This window comes from Talpa occidentalis, unplaced genomic scaffold, assembly GCF_014898055.3.
Source record: "Talpa occidentalis isolate TD23 unplaced genomic scaffold, MPIMG_talOcc4v2.1 talOcc4.13, whole genome shotgun sequence".
NCBI classification, from domain to species: Eukaryota; Metazoa; Chordata; class Mammalia; order Eulipotyphla; family Talpidae; genus Talpa; species Talpa occidentalis.
In genome coordinates, this window is record NW_023601322.1 from 48,936,946 (window position 1) to 48,952,632 (window position 15,687).

Here is a 15,687-nt window from a genome sequence, read left to right on the forward strand (position 1 = left end):
AGGCAAGTGGAAAATTAATTGCCCACCAGCACTACTCCTTACCCATTTTCTTTTAGTTTAAGTAAAAATTTCAGTGGGGGAAAGAGATGGTATTTTTCAATCATTTAATGTATGTTTTATTAGAAAATTGACATAGTACAGATATAAATAATAAAAAATTGTTTTGTGCAAATGTCAGAAACTCAGTAATTTGTTCTTTTGTGACCGTATGACAGTGACTCGTTAGTCAACTAACAAAACACAATTTAAAAAAATCTGTTTACTTCTTAAAATATAGTTGTTTAAATTCTGCATTTCTTAGTTACTAAATGTAAATTTAACCCCCATGTCAGCTGTGCAGATGATAATGATATAATAGGTTATATAGTACTTTCAGGGAAACTATTATTCAAATCTCAAAACATTTCAAGTGAAAATCTACTTCACAGGTGCAGGAATTGAGATTTACAGAAAAATGTCTTGTGTAAGGTCACATGTTAGTAAGTGGTAGAGTGGTTATCTAAATCCACATCTTGATAAAAACAATCTGAATGAAATGCTCTTTTTTATAACTTAGCGGCATTTTCCTGACATTCTCAATCAGTAGTTTGTGGCCAGCAATTTGGACTTTAAAATGCTTTGTTTGAATAGAAGTGTCCTGTAAACTCATGTGTATATCCAGGGTTATAGGTTAGCCAGAGAGTTCTCAGAATAGATTTTCCAATATTTTCTAATACATAGGCTTAAAGGCCAGTTTTCAAGATTATGTTGCTTTATTTTAAGTAAAGGTACCTCGAGATCCTGAATTAATGAGATAGGGATCAAATACTGACCTAAAATTGAAACTGTTTTAACTTAGAGATTTTAACCCTGATATTTTTTCATTTGTGATTATGGCATAAGTACTGCTTTCTGTGTCACTATTTTTAGGAAATAGTAATTTTTGATAGCTATATAGTGATTTTTGTTAGAATTATTTATAGTTAATGAAAAATTCCCCATATTAAGCTTTTTGGTTGCTTATGTTTTGCTATCGTATAAGAAAGACAGAGAACATATTAGTATATAAGCCTTTATCCATGTTTTATACTATTCTTTAGGATAAATTTCTTATAGTAGAATTACTAGGTTAAATTATAGTCTGTCCATACACCATATCTACTTTGCTTTCATCAAAAGTTGTATCAGTTTTAAGTAATGTATACACATATCTACTTCATAGTCTTAACATAATTGAATATTCTCTTTTAAAAATTTTTTACTTATTTGATAGCTGGAAATGTTATCTCATTATACATTGCTTTTTTTTTTAATTACAAGTCAGTTTATTAACTGAGTTCTGTGAAGTTTTTCTTCATGTTTACATACTTTTTCATTGATTTATATGCATTTATGATTTCTTCCGGCTGTTAATTTTTGTGATAAAATGTGTAGGAAATTCATGAGTCAGCATAGAGTTCAGAATGGATACAATATCTAATATGAAACTTGTGTAGAAAGAATTTAGGACAGAATGGAGCACTGATGACAACCTACCTTGAAGTGGGGGCATGGATTAAAAAGTCAGAAAAAAAATAAAAATAAAAATGTTAAGATTCAGAGTGAAGAGAAGAAAGGATTGGGTACTTTTCCTACTCTTAAATTAATCCTTCCTTGCTTTATTATGAAATCTTTTGATCTCCCGGTGAATTAAGTAACTTACGGTGTTACTCAATAAAAATCACTTTGACTTAAAAAAAAAAAACCTCAGCTGAAGTGATGTAAGAGACTATCTTATAAATTTAGTTTCAGTTAAATTTTTAAAGCTTTATGGTGAGAATGTTTTTATGGTATTTGGGAATTATGGCCTTAGTTTTTATGTTTCTCTCAGTCCAGGTTCTAGACAGACAAATCAGGGATATAGAAGTTACTTTGTGTTTATTATAATTAATATATTAACTGAACAATTTGGAAGACATTGGATAAAAGTTTAGTAACAACTGTATCTTTAATATGTGTTGCATTCTTTTTTAAAATAAGTTACTTATTTCAGACACTAATAAAAAACCCCAAACAAAACAAGATAATAGACACTGTATCTACTTGCTCCCTAAGAAAGAAAACCAACACAGTTGAAGTCCCCTTGTATACTGCTCCCTGATTGTATTATCTCTCCCCTCCACTACCCTAAAATTGGTATTTATCACTCCTGTATTTTATATATGTGTCACATTCTGTACCTGAAGTTAAATCTATGGTGATATTATATCACTGCTTAAACTTTTTTATTATGTCTGCCGTCTTTGAATTGTTCAACTCTGCCAGTTCCACGCTTGGTTTAATCCAGTGTTCTACATCTGTGCTTGGTAGAATTCAGAAATTGGAGGATTTGTGAACAATAGTTGAATTACTATTCAGGGAGTATAAGGTAAAGAAGAGGGGGGGATGGCCAACAGGGCGTTGGAGAGGGTAATCAAATGGATTCCTTCCAAAACAGTTGAGCATGGTTACTCTGCATAGCATCGTAAATAGCTTCTGAAACTACTTTTTTGTCTAAAGTTTCTCAACTAATTTAGTAAAGAATTAAAAAGAGGGGTACAGTTGACTCATTTGTACAATGCTGTATGACTCATTTGTACAGAATAAAAACATTTATAAAGGTCCACATTAAGAGAAGGCTGGCATTCAACTTGATTCAAATAAAAGTGAAAAGCAGTAACTTACTGGTACATTAAGTCTCCAGATGTATGCCAACAGTATATAGTAGAAAGAATACAGTACTTGATGTTTGGGTTTGGTTCTGTTTTTTCCATTGACTTTTGTGTGTGACTTTGGGCACACAATTAATCTTAACCTTAGGGTTTCCATTACTCTCTAACTCCTTTAATAGATGTGGCAGGGTAGGTAGCAGACCATATCTCCTAAGATCTTTTAGTTCATTTCATTTTTTGTAATTGTGAATCTTTATTTCCTTATGAAAAATTATTTAAGATTTGTGATTTACTGAACTTTCTTAAAATTTTAGGGACGACATATAAGGAATGTGCATAAGACGGCTGTGCAAAATGGAGCTGGAGGAGCCTTATTTGTGGTAAGTAATTACTTAGGTTTCTTTTGAGTGAAGACTTGAAAATTTAGTGAATCTGCTGTAATAATCCAAACTATCATAGACACTAACACGTCTTTGGTTTATGTTTGCCATTGTGGAAATTTAGATACAGCTTTTTGAATTAGCTACATTTCAAAAGATGCTGCGTGGTTCTAGTTGAAACTCTCATGTTTAAATTGGCACCAGGTCAACTCTGGGAATAAGAATTTAGGTTATTCTTTGGTGAAATTGCTGTTTGCACTAATGTGATTTCTAGTTATACTTTGGGTTCTTAATAATCAGTCATATTGGCTCATTGAATATTTCTGAGACTGCAACTTGGGGAATCCCCAAATGACACTAGTTTGAAACTTACATTTTTTAGTATACAGTGAATACACTGGCAGTTGGCTTTATACTTTTGGTTTCCAGGCTTTAATTACAGGCAGTGGTCAATGAACATTCCAGCTTAGTTGTATAATTCAGAAAGGATAAGATAATATATCCCTTTAGCTGTGACTAGCTACAGTTTTCAGGGATTAATCTAATGTTGTTTAAAGGAAATTTAGTAGAATTGTATGATTTTGGGTTTGTGGTACAGTTTTGTAAGCTGAGTTATTTCCAGGCTGAATCTTAATAAATGAGTTAGCCATGTTATTGATAAGCAGTTTCCTGTTTTATATTTTGTCATTTTTTGTTTAAAGACATATTTGAGATCATTGCCCAAAGATTGTTTTCATTCCATTTTTTCATGTCCTTGAAAAAGTAAGGGTTATTAACATATTAAAGGATTCAGCTCTGTGTTCACCATACATACAAAACATTATTCAATATAAGTGTTAATCTCAATGTGACTCATTTGATTTCCTGTTGACATGCTATTTGTCAGTTTTTGAAAGGGGCCTACTCTTTCATGGAGAAGAAATAAAGCTACTTGTTTCTGGCTAGTTTCTATTTATATGGAGAAGATATGGTGGTTATTGTACCCTTGCTAAAATAGTGTGTCACTTTGACAACCTGACATGATCTATTTTGGGAAAATGTACTTATATTCACAATTAAAATTTTGTGTCAACTTTATAAGGCTTCCAATAATTGCTAATGTTTTGGTAATTACCTTAAAAGATCTTATTATCTTATCAAGTTGGCTAACACTTTTTTGTTTTTTGGTCCAAAAATAACCACTCTTACCCTTTTAAGGGTGATTTTTAAAACTTTTCTAAAATGTTGAATCCTTTTCATAATGCTTTGGTAATCATACTCATTAAATGTGTTTAATAATTTTGGTTGTTTGATAATGTTAGCTATTTTTTTGATGGAAAGATAGGCCAGTATATATATATCATGTTGGAATTAAAGTTTAAGAGATTAAACTATCTAGTAATGTGAAAATGTACAAAGTTAACACTTTTGAAGAGGGTTTTAATCATTTTGGACAACTTTTTTCCCCTATGATATATAGCACAGAGATACTCCTGAGAATAACCCAGATACTCCATTTGATTTCACACCAGAAAACTATAAGGTATGACAGCATTAACATTATATAGTAGATTTAAAAAATATTTAGTATCTTCCAGATATATAAAAATAGATGCTTTTTCTTTGATAAAGAGGATAGAAGCAATTGTAAAGAACTACCCAGAAGGACATAAAGCAGCAGCTGTGCTTCCAGTTCTGGATTTAGCCCAAAGACAGAATGGATGGTTGCCCATCTCTGCTATGAACAAGGTAATGAATTCATTTTTGTCTTAGATTGGAAAGGGAGTAATTGTGTATCTAAACTGACCTTATCTAGAAATTTCTTTGATAGTCATTAATTTGATAGTCTAGTTAGAATCTAGAAGGTTGAAGCCCCTGAACCATTTATATGTTTCCTCTAATTGTGTTTTTGTTGGTTCCCTTAGTAATCTAGAGACCTTAGAAGGTGGAATTTTTAAACTTGCAGGAAATAGTAAAAGCATTATGGTGAAAGAGTTTTCTTTTCACCCCGTTTTTGAGAGCAATGGCCATAATAAAGATGAAAGATCTAAAATATATATATATAATTTTGCTGTCAGGATGTTCTGAAAATTAATGTACCACTAGAGTTATAGAGAAAAGGATCTGCTAAAACAAATTAATTAGATTAATAATTAAAATCATTAATTTTAATAATAATAATTGGAAATGTACCAAAAAATCATTATTTAGAATACTGGTAGCATAATATAAAAATCAATGTAAGTAACATAGAAAATCACAAAATAGTTATTGAAAAAAATAGCTACTTGCTATGTTTACTAAGCACAGCACCAACCAAATTTGCTTCATAATACTCTTTATAGTCAATGTAATATAATGGAAAGTGTGTTTGACTTTGAGCTAAGAGAGCTAACTTTTTCTTTGGACTTATTTCCTTATCTGCAGTAAAAATTTTGGACTAGGTAGATCTCTTGTAATTATTATGTTGTGATTTCTAAGTGATAGAGTAGGGGGGAACCCATTTCCAATTCAGTGTATTTCTGTTTGACCAGTCTTATTCTTACCTCTCTCTACATTTTAGATGGTTGTAACTATTAGGCTAGAACATTATCTTTCTTGGAAAAATGAATGTCCTCAGTTTATTACATGAAATATTAAATGTAACTTCTAGATTTAGTTTGTTGTTTTAATTTGCACTAGTGCAGTACCCTAGCACTGTTGTGGGCCCTTAGTATTTTTTTTTTGACTCTGAAGAATATCATGAAGCAAGTTTGGTTGGTACTGTGCTAAAGTAAGCATAGCAAGTGGCTATTTTTTCAATAATTACTTTGGGGTTTTCTATATTACACTGATTTTTATAATGTGCTACCAGTATTCTAAATAATGATTTTTGGTACATTTCCAATAATAGGTACTTTTTTGTAGCAAAAATTCACATTTTTAATGATGGCAAGCTGAGCAGAGCAAAATAAAATGAGAAACTAATTTGAGAACATTTTTAAAATATTTTATTTAAAATTGTATGTGTATGTGTGAGAGGGAGGAAACAGAATATAATATCCTTTCTACTTTACATTTGAGCCTTTTAAAAAAAAATTATACAAGAACTGGGGTACAGTCAGAGGCACGGGAGGGTGAGAGAATTCACCAGAAACAGAGCAGGGAGCAGAACAGGGAGATGGACCAAGGACACTGCTGAGGGTAGCAGCGGGCGAGACAGGCAAGGTCTGCTTGCCTTGTGGGTTTCTCCCTGGACGGCCAGGAATCGAACCCGAGCAGACAGCTTCACGGCACGGGCGCTCAACCCGCTGTGCCACCAGGGAGACCCTGAGACTTTTGTTTTAATGTTACTCTTCTTTGTAAGGCCCCCCCCACCCCCAAAAAGCCCAACCTTAGAACAAAAGTTTCAGAAGCTCATGTGTTTATTAGTTCCTTAGTCATCTGTAAGGCATAGCAAGATATGTGGCAGTAGTCTGGAAAATCATTTCGAATTAGAAAGTGAGGCCTTACTCTAGATTTATCCAATTATTTCAGAGGTAGGATTCCACTGTGTGTATTTTGAGAGGACTCCCTAGATTAAGAGGTATCTGCCTGGTTTGGTATTATGAATTAATTAACACATTTTTTTTATCTTTCACAAGTGAGCTGTGATTAGTTGTCGTTTGAAAATATGTTTACTTTAGAATTCCTGATATGAAAAAGTTCAATATATTTGTCGTCTGAAAAACCATTTAACAAGCTTTTCTTTAATGACCAGCCACAAATATATGCATAATTTTTGAGAATGCCAGATATTAAATCATAAAACAGATTCATCTTAATGATAGATTAATGATATTAGATGACTGTAGAAAGTTGTAGTCAGGATTATAGTCATGATATACTGTATATGAACCAACCCTAGCAAGAGCTAAAAAATCATCTTAACAGGCTTGCCCTAACCAAGGGGGTTGTGCTCAGTAATTCCCTTGTTCCTAAAGCCCTATAAGTAAAACACTTATTTTCTATAAATAACTGTAAGAATCCAGATTTTGTAGAAAGATTTATAATGGGAAATAGAAGAAGTATTTAGATTTTTCTGGAGAGCTGTGTATCCATATCTGGTGTGCATCTATATATATAAATATGTAGATATGAAAACAAATAAGCACCAATAGGTGAGCTTTTATTCTGAACCTTTTTTCTTTGGCCATACTCTGTGCACTCAGTATACCAGTACCCCGGCACCATCAAGGCTGTTTTGCAAAATCACTGAAAGGTTTAAAATATAATTGTTTAATATATTGGCATTTGGCCACTGAATTTTTGCCATTCATGAAATAAAATTATAAAATACAAGAGTTGAAGTGATCAAAGAAATTCTTCACAGTGAAAGACTTGAATTAAAAAGAAAATGATCCTTTTGCAAAGACAAGGGGTTAAGTAAAAGGGGGAGAAGAAAGTGGTGTAACTATTACACCTGGGCTTTGTGCTGTTTGAATGTAAGGTAGCTGTAAAATTGAAGGTATATATCAAATACAGGTGTATTTTCTGCTTTTGAAGAAGTTTTCATCAAACTGAAGAAATATTGAAATTATGCTTTTTACAACTTAACTAAAGCTCAGTACACATTGTAATTATGTTACTTAAAAAATTTCCTAATGTTTTAGGTTGCAGAAGTTTTACAAGTACCTCCAATGAGAGTATATGAAGTAGCAACTTTTTATACAATGTATAACCGAAAACCAGTTGGAAAGTATCACATACAGGTCTGCACTACTACACCTTGCATGCTTCGAAACTCTGACAGCATACTGGAGGCCATCCAGAAAAAACTTGGTATGGGATACATTATATTTATAGCTTTTATGAAAAATAGAATTGTCTTTCTAGATTTAATCTAATTCCTCATAAAATTTTCAGCTGTTTTATCTTTTGGATTTATATTTACCTATACTTTTTTTTTTACTGTTTACTCATTTTTATTCCCTTTTATTTTTTTGTATTCTTCTTTAGTTCTCAGCCTCAAAGCTGAGTTTTCACCTTATAAATCATTAACAACATTTGAAAAGCTTCTAGGAGTTTTCACAGTTTTCATTGTCTTAAAAATTAAGTTGTACTTACTTTGTGAAAGTATGTGATACACAAAGAAGTAACTCTATTGTCCATATATTTTTTAAATGATCCTTGGAACAAGAATGATGTAAGAATAGTAAGAGTGCTTCAGAAAGGGAAATTTTAAATAAGATGTTAAGTGGCATTTATAAAATGAAAGGACACTTTTCCATAGAAAAATGCCATAGTTATATTTATAGCTATATGTCAAAAAAAAATGAAGTTGTCTCAACTGAATATAAAGTTACTTGCATGTTGTGAAAATAGTTGGGCGATGTTGAAATACATAAAACAAAACAGATGTCTGAATAAAACCCCACCCACGCTTCTAAGGTACAAATTCTAGTAATAAATGGATATATTAGTTTCAGATTTTATGTCATTTCAATTGTTTTAATTATTAAGGACATTAATGTAATGTGTGGGTTTTGTGCTTTATTTTGACTATAGCATATATGTCTACATCATTTTCTATTAAAAGTTATTCTCAGTTACTTTTATGTATATGCATCTTTGCATATCTCTCTATTGTATAATGAGGTTGTTTACAAGTAATAGAATTGCAGGGTCAGATTTTACTGTATTTTCCCCAAATGCCTTCCCTAGAGATATGAGGGTACCTAATTTCCTCATAATCGTAATAATTTCGGACATTAGCCAAACTGATAGTGATTGAATTTAGTAGGTTAATTATAGTGATCAAAACAATGCAGTCTGATGCATTGCTGTATAACAACAAACACTGGAAATGAGCCCTCTTAAATTTGATTGTTTTAAAAGAAACAAGTTCATTTAAATCTTTGAGTGCTCTTTGATAACAGAATTTTTTTTATTAATTTTTTTTATATCATTCTTCATTTTTAAACAATATTTGCTTCCCCCTCGTGTAGTCCCCATAGACTAACACAGAATTTTTTAAAGACATTTGATGTTCTTGAATACTTTTTGTCTCTTTATTGTGTTCTTGTTAAAGTTGGTCCTTACAGTAATTATTTATATTTTTAGGAATAAAAGTTGGGGAGACTACACCTGATAAACTTTTCACTCTTATAGAGGTGGAATGTTTAGGAGCCTGTGTAAATGCACCAATGGTTCAAATAAATGACAACTACTATGTGAGTATTTTACTTAATAGAATTTAAAGTTGTGTGATGTTGTATTTAAAATATTTTAAATATCAGTTTCCTGTCCTATAGGTGTTTGTTTCTGAATTATTCATTTAGAAGTTTTTTTGAAAACTAAATATCCAGAAATTTTTTTAAAAAATTATCTTTAAACATCTTTGCATTTAATTCCAGAAGATGATGACATCTTTAAAACTCATAAAATGTGAAAAACCTAATTTACATATACTTATGGAAAATAACCACCAAGACTTAATTCATCAGTTTGCCACATCTATTTCAGGTGTAATTATTTTTATCAGTACTATTTGTAGAAGTAGGTTTAGTTATAGAGTGGTGCCCCCACCTAGAATCATTTTTCTTTCCTTTGATTCCTAGAGATAACATCACTATCATAAATTTAGGGTGTATTCTTTCCATACATATTCTTAAACTTTTTAAATGTTTGTGGCCACACTCATCATAGTCTTTCTAAGCACTGCTTTAGCTGGATGTCACAAGTTTTGAGAAGTAGTATTTTATGTAGTTTTAAATATTTTCAAATTTGCATTTTGATTTCTTTTTTGACATACTTTAAAAAGAACTTTCTTTTTTTTTTTTTTCTGTATCAATTTTGCAGTAACTTATCTGGCTTCAAAAACATCTCTGATTGTAGTGCTCTGTTTTCTTGTTAGAGTATATTCTTTAACACGTTAAAGGGTCATGGATTTTTTTATCACTAGCTTGAATGTGGAACAAGAACTGATCACTATTCTTTTTTTTTTAAATAATAAATTTTATTTTTATATTCCCCATACATTTGCAACCCCCCCATTCTGACCCCAGTCCCTCCCCTCCCGCCCCCCACTCCCCCAAAAAAGAACTATTCTTAATGCAAGTGTGTGAAGTTTTTTAGTTAACTGTAATTTGCTTCCTGCCCTAATTAAATCATATTTTTTCAGCCATAATATCTTTCTAGCTCATATGTCTTAGAAATTTTGCTTCTAGAAATTCTTTGAAGTCTGCATTAAAGGAGGAATTATTCGGGATGGGATTTGTTTTGCTTCTGTCTTGCTTCTGGAAATACAATTGACCCAAAAGAAAACTCTTCTTATATTTCCTCTTTCCTCCCAATATGTAAAATTCCAGACTAGGAATTTTTTGGTTTGTTTGGTTTTTTGGTTCCTTTTTTTGAGAGACAGTTTAATTTCTAGTTTTCCCTTATATAGAGATAATAGCATTTTATAGGTCTTAACTTTGGCTTTAAAGGTCATCTTTGACTTGAGGCTTGGTTTCTTGCTACTCTGGGTTATGAAACCCTGAAGCTAATTTTGCCTGTCTCTCTGGATTTTCCTTGAGTTTATTGATTCTGGATACCTTTTTTCTTGTCAGCATATTGGTGAAATTTAAGTTTTTATTTTATTCAGCATTATTAGTTGTTAGAACAGGAATTTCAGTCAGGATAGTTGGCCTGCCATGATGCCTGAAGTAGAAATGTACAATTTTATTTTTTTAATTTTTTAAATTTTTTTTAAAAAAAAAGATTTATTTCTACAAGCACTGGGTATAGTCAGAAGCGCGGGAGGGTGAGAGAATTCACCAGAGCCAGAGTGGGGAACAGAACAGGCAGACTGACGAAGTACACTGCTGAGGGGAGCAGCGGGTGGCAGGAGAGGTCTGCGCGCCATGTGGGACCCTTGCCGGCGGTTGGGGATTGAACCAGCGCTGCAGAGGCTGCGGGCAGCTTTGCAACCCAGCGCTCAACCGCTGCGCCACTGGGGAGGCCCAAACATTATTTCTTTTTTACATCATTGTTCATTTTTAAATATTTGCTTTCCTCCCCCCCTCCACCCGTGTTGTCCCCATGGAATTTCCATTACCAGTGTTCCCGTGCACCATCACCAGTCTCCTGTGCTCTTCCCTCCCCCCTATTCCCTTTCTCTCTTCCTCTCCTGCAGGATGTCTCTGGTTTATAATTGTCTGTTTTTGTTTTGTATTGTTTTTTTTTTTTTTTTACACTGATGTCTTATTTGGTTCCCCTATGTTCCTCTTATAAGTGAAACCATGTGATATTTTTCTTTTTCCTTCTGACTTATTTCACTGAGCATAATTCCATCTAGCTCCATCCATGTTGCTGCGGATGGCATGAGTTTATCTTTTTTGATTGCTGAGTAATATTCCGTTGTGTGTTTATATAAAACATCTTCAAAATAGATGACTGAATCCAGTCATCTATTTTTGGACATTTGGGTTGTTTCCAGGTTTTACCTATTATAAATAGTGCTGCAATAAACATAGGGGTACAGGTGTTCTTTTGAATCAGTGTTTTTGTGTCCTTTGGGTAGATCCCTAATTGTGGAATTGCTGGGTCAAATGTTAGCTCCATTTTTAGTAGACTGAGGAACCTCTGGACAGCTTTCCAAAGTGGTTGGACCAGTTTGCAATCCCACTAGCAATGTAGGAGAGTTCCTTTTTCACCATATCCTCACCAACATTTGAATCAGTAAATTGATGTGGGGGTGGGATTGTTACTTTGACACTGTTGATTCTTCCAAATCATGAGCAGCAGGTAATATCCTTCAATTTCTTTTCTTTTTCCTTTTTTTTTTTTTTTGTAAAATAACTGGGATGGCTTCTTAGATTCTTCTTTTAGCTCATTATGTTAAGATATGTAATTCATTTATCCCCAATTTTTCCAAGGGTTTTCATCATTAATATTGATGCTTAATCTTATCAAATTCTTTGTTGACTCTAATCAGCATCTGTTGATATGATCATCCAGTTTTTACTCTCCATTTTGTTAATATGGTAAATTATATCAATTCGTTTTTGGTTATTGAACCATTCTTGTATTTATGGTATAAATCCCACTGATTGTGATGTGTAATCCTTTTAATGCATTTGTTGAATTTGGATGGCTAAGATTTTATTGAGGATTTTTCCATCTGTGTTCATTACAGAGGTTAATCTGTAGTTGCTTTGTGTTATGTTTGTTTGGTTTTGGTGTTAGCATAATGTTGACCTCTTAAAATGTGTTTGGAAGTGCTCCTTTATAAGTTTTTTCAAAGAATCTGAGCGTGATAGATTTCAAAGTGGTAGAACTCATTTGTGAAACCTCTGGTCCTGAACTTTTATTTTTAGGGAGAGTTTTGATTACTGTTTTCATTTCCTTCCTTGTGATTGGTTTGTTTGGGGTTTCTGTTTTTTCCCTGTTCAGTCATAGATGACTGTATAATTATAAGACTCTGTCCCTCTCTTCTGGGTTGTTGAACTTGTTTGCATATAAATATTCAGTAATCTCTTATTATCCTATGAATATCTGCAGTGTTGTAACTTCTCTTTCCTTTTCTCCCTCATTTTCTTCATAAGCCTAGGGAGAGATTTGTCTATTTTATTTTTTCGAAGAACCAACTTTTATCTTTTGAACTGTCTTTTTGATTTCTATTTCATTTATTTATGTTCTAATTTTTATTATTTCCTTCTGTTTGCTTTGGATTTTTTTTGTTCTCCTTTTTTCCAATTGGTTGGCAATTTTTATCTTGGAGCATTTAAAATGTTTCTCCATTTTCTTCTTGCCCAAAGCATTCAGAGAAGTCTGGTATTTTTAGCTTCCTTTATTTGTATGTTCTGTTCCTTCTTCAAGTTTGGGAAGTTTTCTTCCATTATTTATTTAAATAAATTATCAGATCCCTTTCTCTTCTTGTGGTGTCAGATAATTCTTAAAGTGCTTCTTCATTTTTTCCCCTTTGTATCTCTTTCTGTTTTCATTCTTTGCTTGTTCAAATATTTAGGTTTACTGGTTTGATCTTACTTTCTATTTATTCTTCTTTCATTTTCTCCAGAATTTTTCATCTCCATTGACCTTTGCACATCTTCCAATTCCATTATTTTTTTAAAGTTTCAATTTCTATGTTATTTTCATTGATATTTTCTCATAGCAATCATTGCTTTTCTGATTTTTCTTGCATATCTCTGAACTATTTGTCTGGGTTGTCTTTGCATCATTCCCATTCTTTGATTTTCATAACTATGGCAATTTTGAATTCTGTATGTTATGGAAAGAAAATGTCTTCCATGTATTTATGACTTGGTTTTGGAGATTTGAATTGTTTTCCTGCGGACTTGCTTAGCAGTTTTTATTTTTCTTTCTCCCCGTTGTTTGTTTTGGGTTTGCTGTGCTGTAGTTTGGGCTTTTGTTGGTGTATGTCTTCCTCTCCCACTGTTCTGGGCATTTTCCAGTTGGTTGCCATGGCACCTGGAACTTAGAATGTGGGGTGATACTGGAAGCCCACGGAAGTTCATCCATGCCAGGTTCCAGTCGGCAGCCGTGCAGCTTACTCCAAAGCTCATTGGGGCAGTTCTCGTTGGCACCCAGACAGTTAACTTTTATGGGTCTTATTTGACCAGTAGGTAAAAATGAATAGTCACGTAAACTTTGGCTGGCTTCTGCGTAGGAAAATAACAGTCATGAGATGCATTTTGAGGATCATTGGCTATATTTGAATATGGACTTGACATTTGATTTTATTAATGAATTAGTGTTATATGGGAGTGGTAATAGCATTAAGGTGTATAAGGAAATGTTCTTATTCTTCAGAGATGCCTGTTGAATTATTAGAGATGAACTATCATGATGTCTGCAACTTGTTTAATGATACAGCCAGAAAAAAAGGCATAATTCAAATATTGCAAAATTTAAAATTGATGAATTCAGATGATAGGAATGTGGTTATTCATGTGTAGTTTTCACATTTTCATAATAAAGAGTTGGAAGGGGAACAAAATCATTAGATGACTAAAGATTCCTTCTAGATATGAGGTTCTGAGTATCTGTAACCATAAACCAATTATCCTCTAGCAGTTTAAAAGCAGCCTTTTATTTTTATACATGCTTAGTCATTCAGGAAATACTAAAGACCTGTGTGGCTAGATACTGGAGCTACAGTATTGAATCATGATTTTTCTAATATAGAACCAAAATCTTACAAAACTTAAATGTTTTACAGTTTTGGAGGGAGGAAAAGGGTAAAATATTTAGACGTCTTCGAGTGTAATCTTGCCCATTCTGTTGTTACTGACTTTTGATTAAACCTAGAGTTCATTTAGGTGTACACACAAGTATCTCTTTTAATTGTATTTCTAACTTTAAATTGCAGAGTTCTTTCTTGAGGCGAAAATTCTACGCAGGTGTACAGTTTACTAAATATAAAGCTTGTTTTGGTTGAAAAGGTGATTGGATAGGCAAGACCATTACAAAAACTGTCAGAATTAGTGTTAGATCTTTAAGTTAGGGGCAGATATTAGGCATCTATTTTTCAGTTACTGTGACTACCGTTGGTGGTTATTATTTGCACCTCTTTTCTTCAGGAACCCAGCATTTGTTGAGTATGTGTGTGGCACTGTTCTGTTTTAGATATTTTCTCATTTAATCCTCAGAAATGCTCCTAAGTAGGTTTACAAATAAAGAAACAAACTTTGGGAGCTCAGGTCACTTAGATCTGAGATTTTAACAGTCTGGAGTAATTTTATTGCTTTTAAAAAATTTTAGGCATATGGGCCTCCCCGGTGGCGCAGCGGTTGAGCGCTGGGTTGCGAAGCTGCCCGCGGCCTCTGCGGCGCCGGTTCGATCCCCGGCTGCTCCCCGGCCACCGGCGGAGAATCCCACATGGCGCGCAGACCTCTCCTGCCGCCCGCTGCTCCCCTCAGCAGTGTACTTCGGTCCTTCTGCCTGCTCTGCTCCCCGCTCTGGCTCTGGTGAATTCTCTCACCCTCCCGCGCTTCTGACTGTACCCAGTGCATGTATAAACAAAACAAACAAACAAAATAAATAAATAAATAAACATGCCTCTATTAAAAAAAAAAAAAAAATTTTAGGCATAATCAACATGTAATATTTTACTTTCAGACGTACAGTGTAATGATTTGGTATTTGCATATATTATGACTTCTCATATCACATACATTTTTTAAATAGTTTATGTATCAATTTCAAATATACAGTATATCATTATTAGCCATAGTCCTCCTGCTGTACATTTTATCCCCATAGATTGATTATTTCATGGGTGGGAGTTTGTACTTTTTAACCCTCCTTTTCCATTTTGCCTACACTCCACCCCATGCCTCTGTAACCACCAAAACCTCAATTATTTAATTTAGTTTTTCTTTTTTTTCAATTGTGCACATATAAGTGAAATCACACAGTATTTGAAGTAACTTTAGTATAACTATTAAAATTTTTTTTCTCTCTAGGAGGATCTGACACCTAAGGATATTGAGGAAATTATTGATGAGCTCAAGGCTGGCAAAAATCCAAAACCTGGACCAAGGTATGCTTTTATTTTTATATAATAAAATTTAATGGCTGAACCTAAATTAGTCTTTCAGGTAAACTTCAAAAAAATATGTCTTAGATTCTGGGAGTTGGCAGGAGCATTAGATAATACCTAAACTAACTTGTCATCTAAAACAATTTTTTTC

The 15,687-nt window shown here is 33.1% G+C and overlaps 1 protein-coding gene across 2 annotated transcripts in view; it reads left to right on the forward strand.

Moving 5' to 3' along the window:
* Positions 1–15,687, forward strand: part of NDUFV2 (NADH:ubiquinone oxidoreductase core subunit V2) — a 65,007-nt gene that overhangs the window by 44,249 nt on the left and 5,071 nt on the right. For both annotated transcript variants that reach the window (XM_037508830.2, XM_037508829.2), the window contains 6 exons: positions 2,984–3,049; positions 4,509–4,571; positions 4,661–4,777; positions 7,660–7,828; positions 9,110–9,219; positions 15,460–15,536. In XM_037508830.2, the coding sequence (XP_037364727.1) occupies positions 2,984–3,049; positions 4,509–4,571; positions 4,661–4,777; positions 7,660–7,828; positions 9,110–9,219; positions 15,460–15,536 (602 nt within the window). The remainder of the gene's footprint in view (positions 1–2,983; positions 3,050–4,508; positions 4,572–4,660; positions 4,778–7,659; positions 7,829–9,109; positions 9,220–15,459; positions 15,537–15,687) is intronic.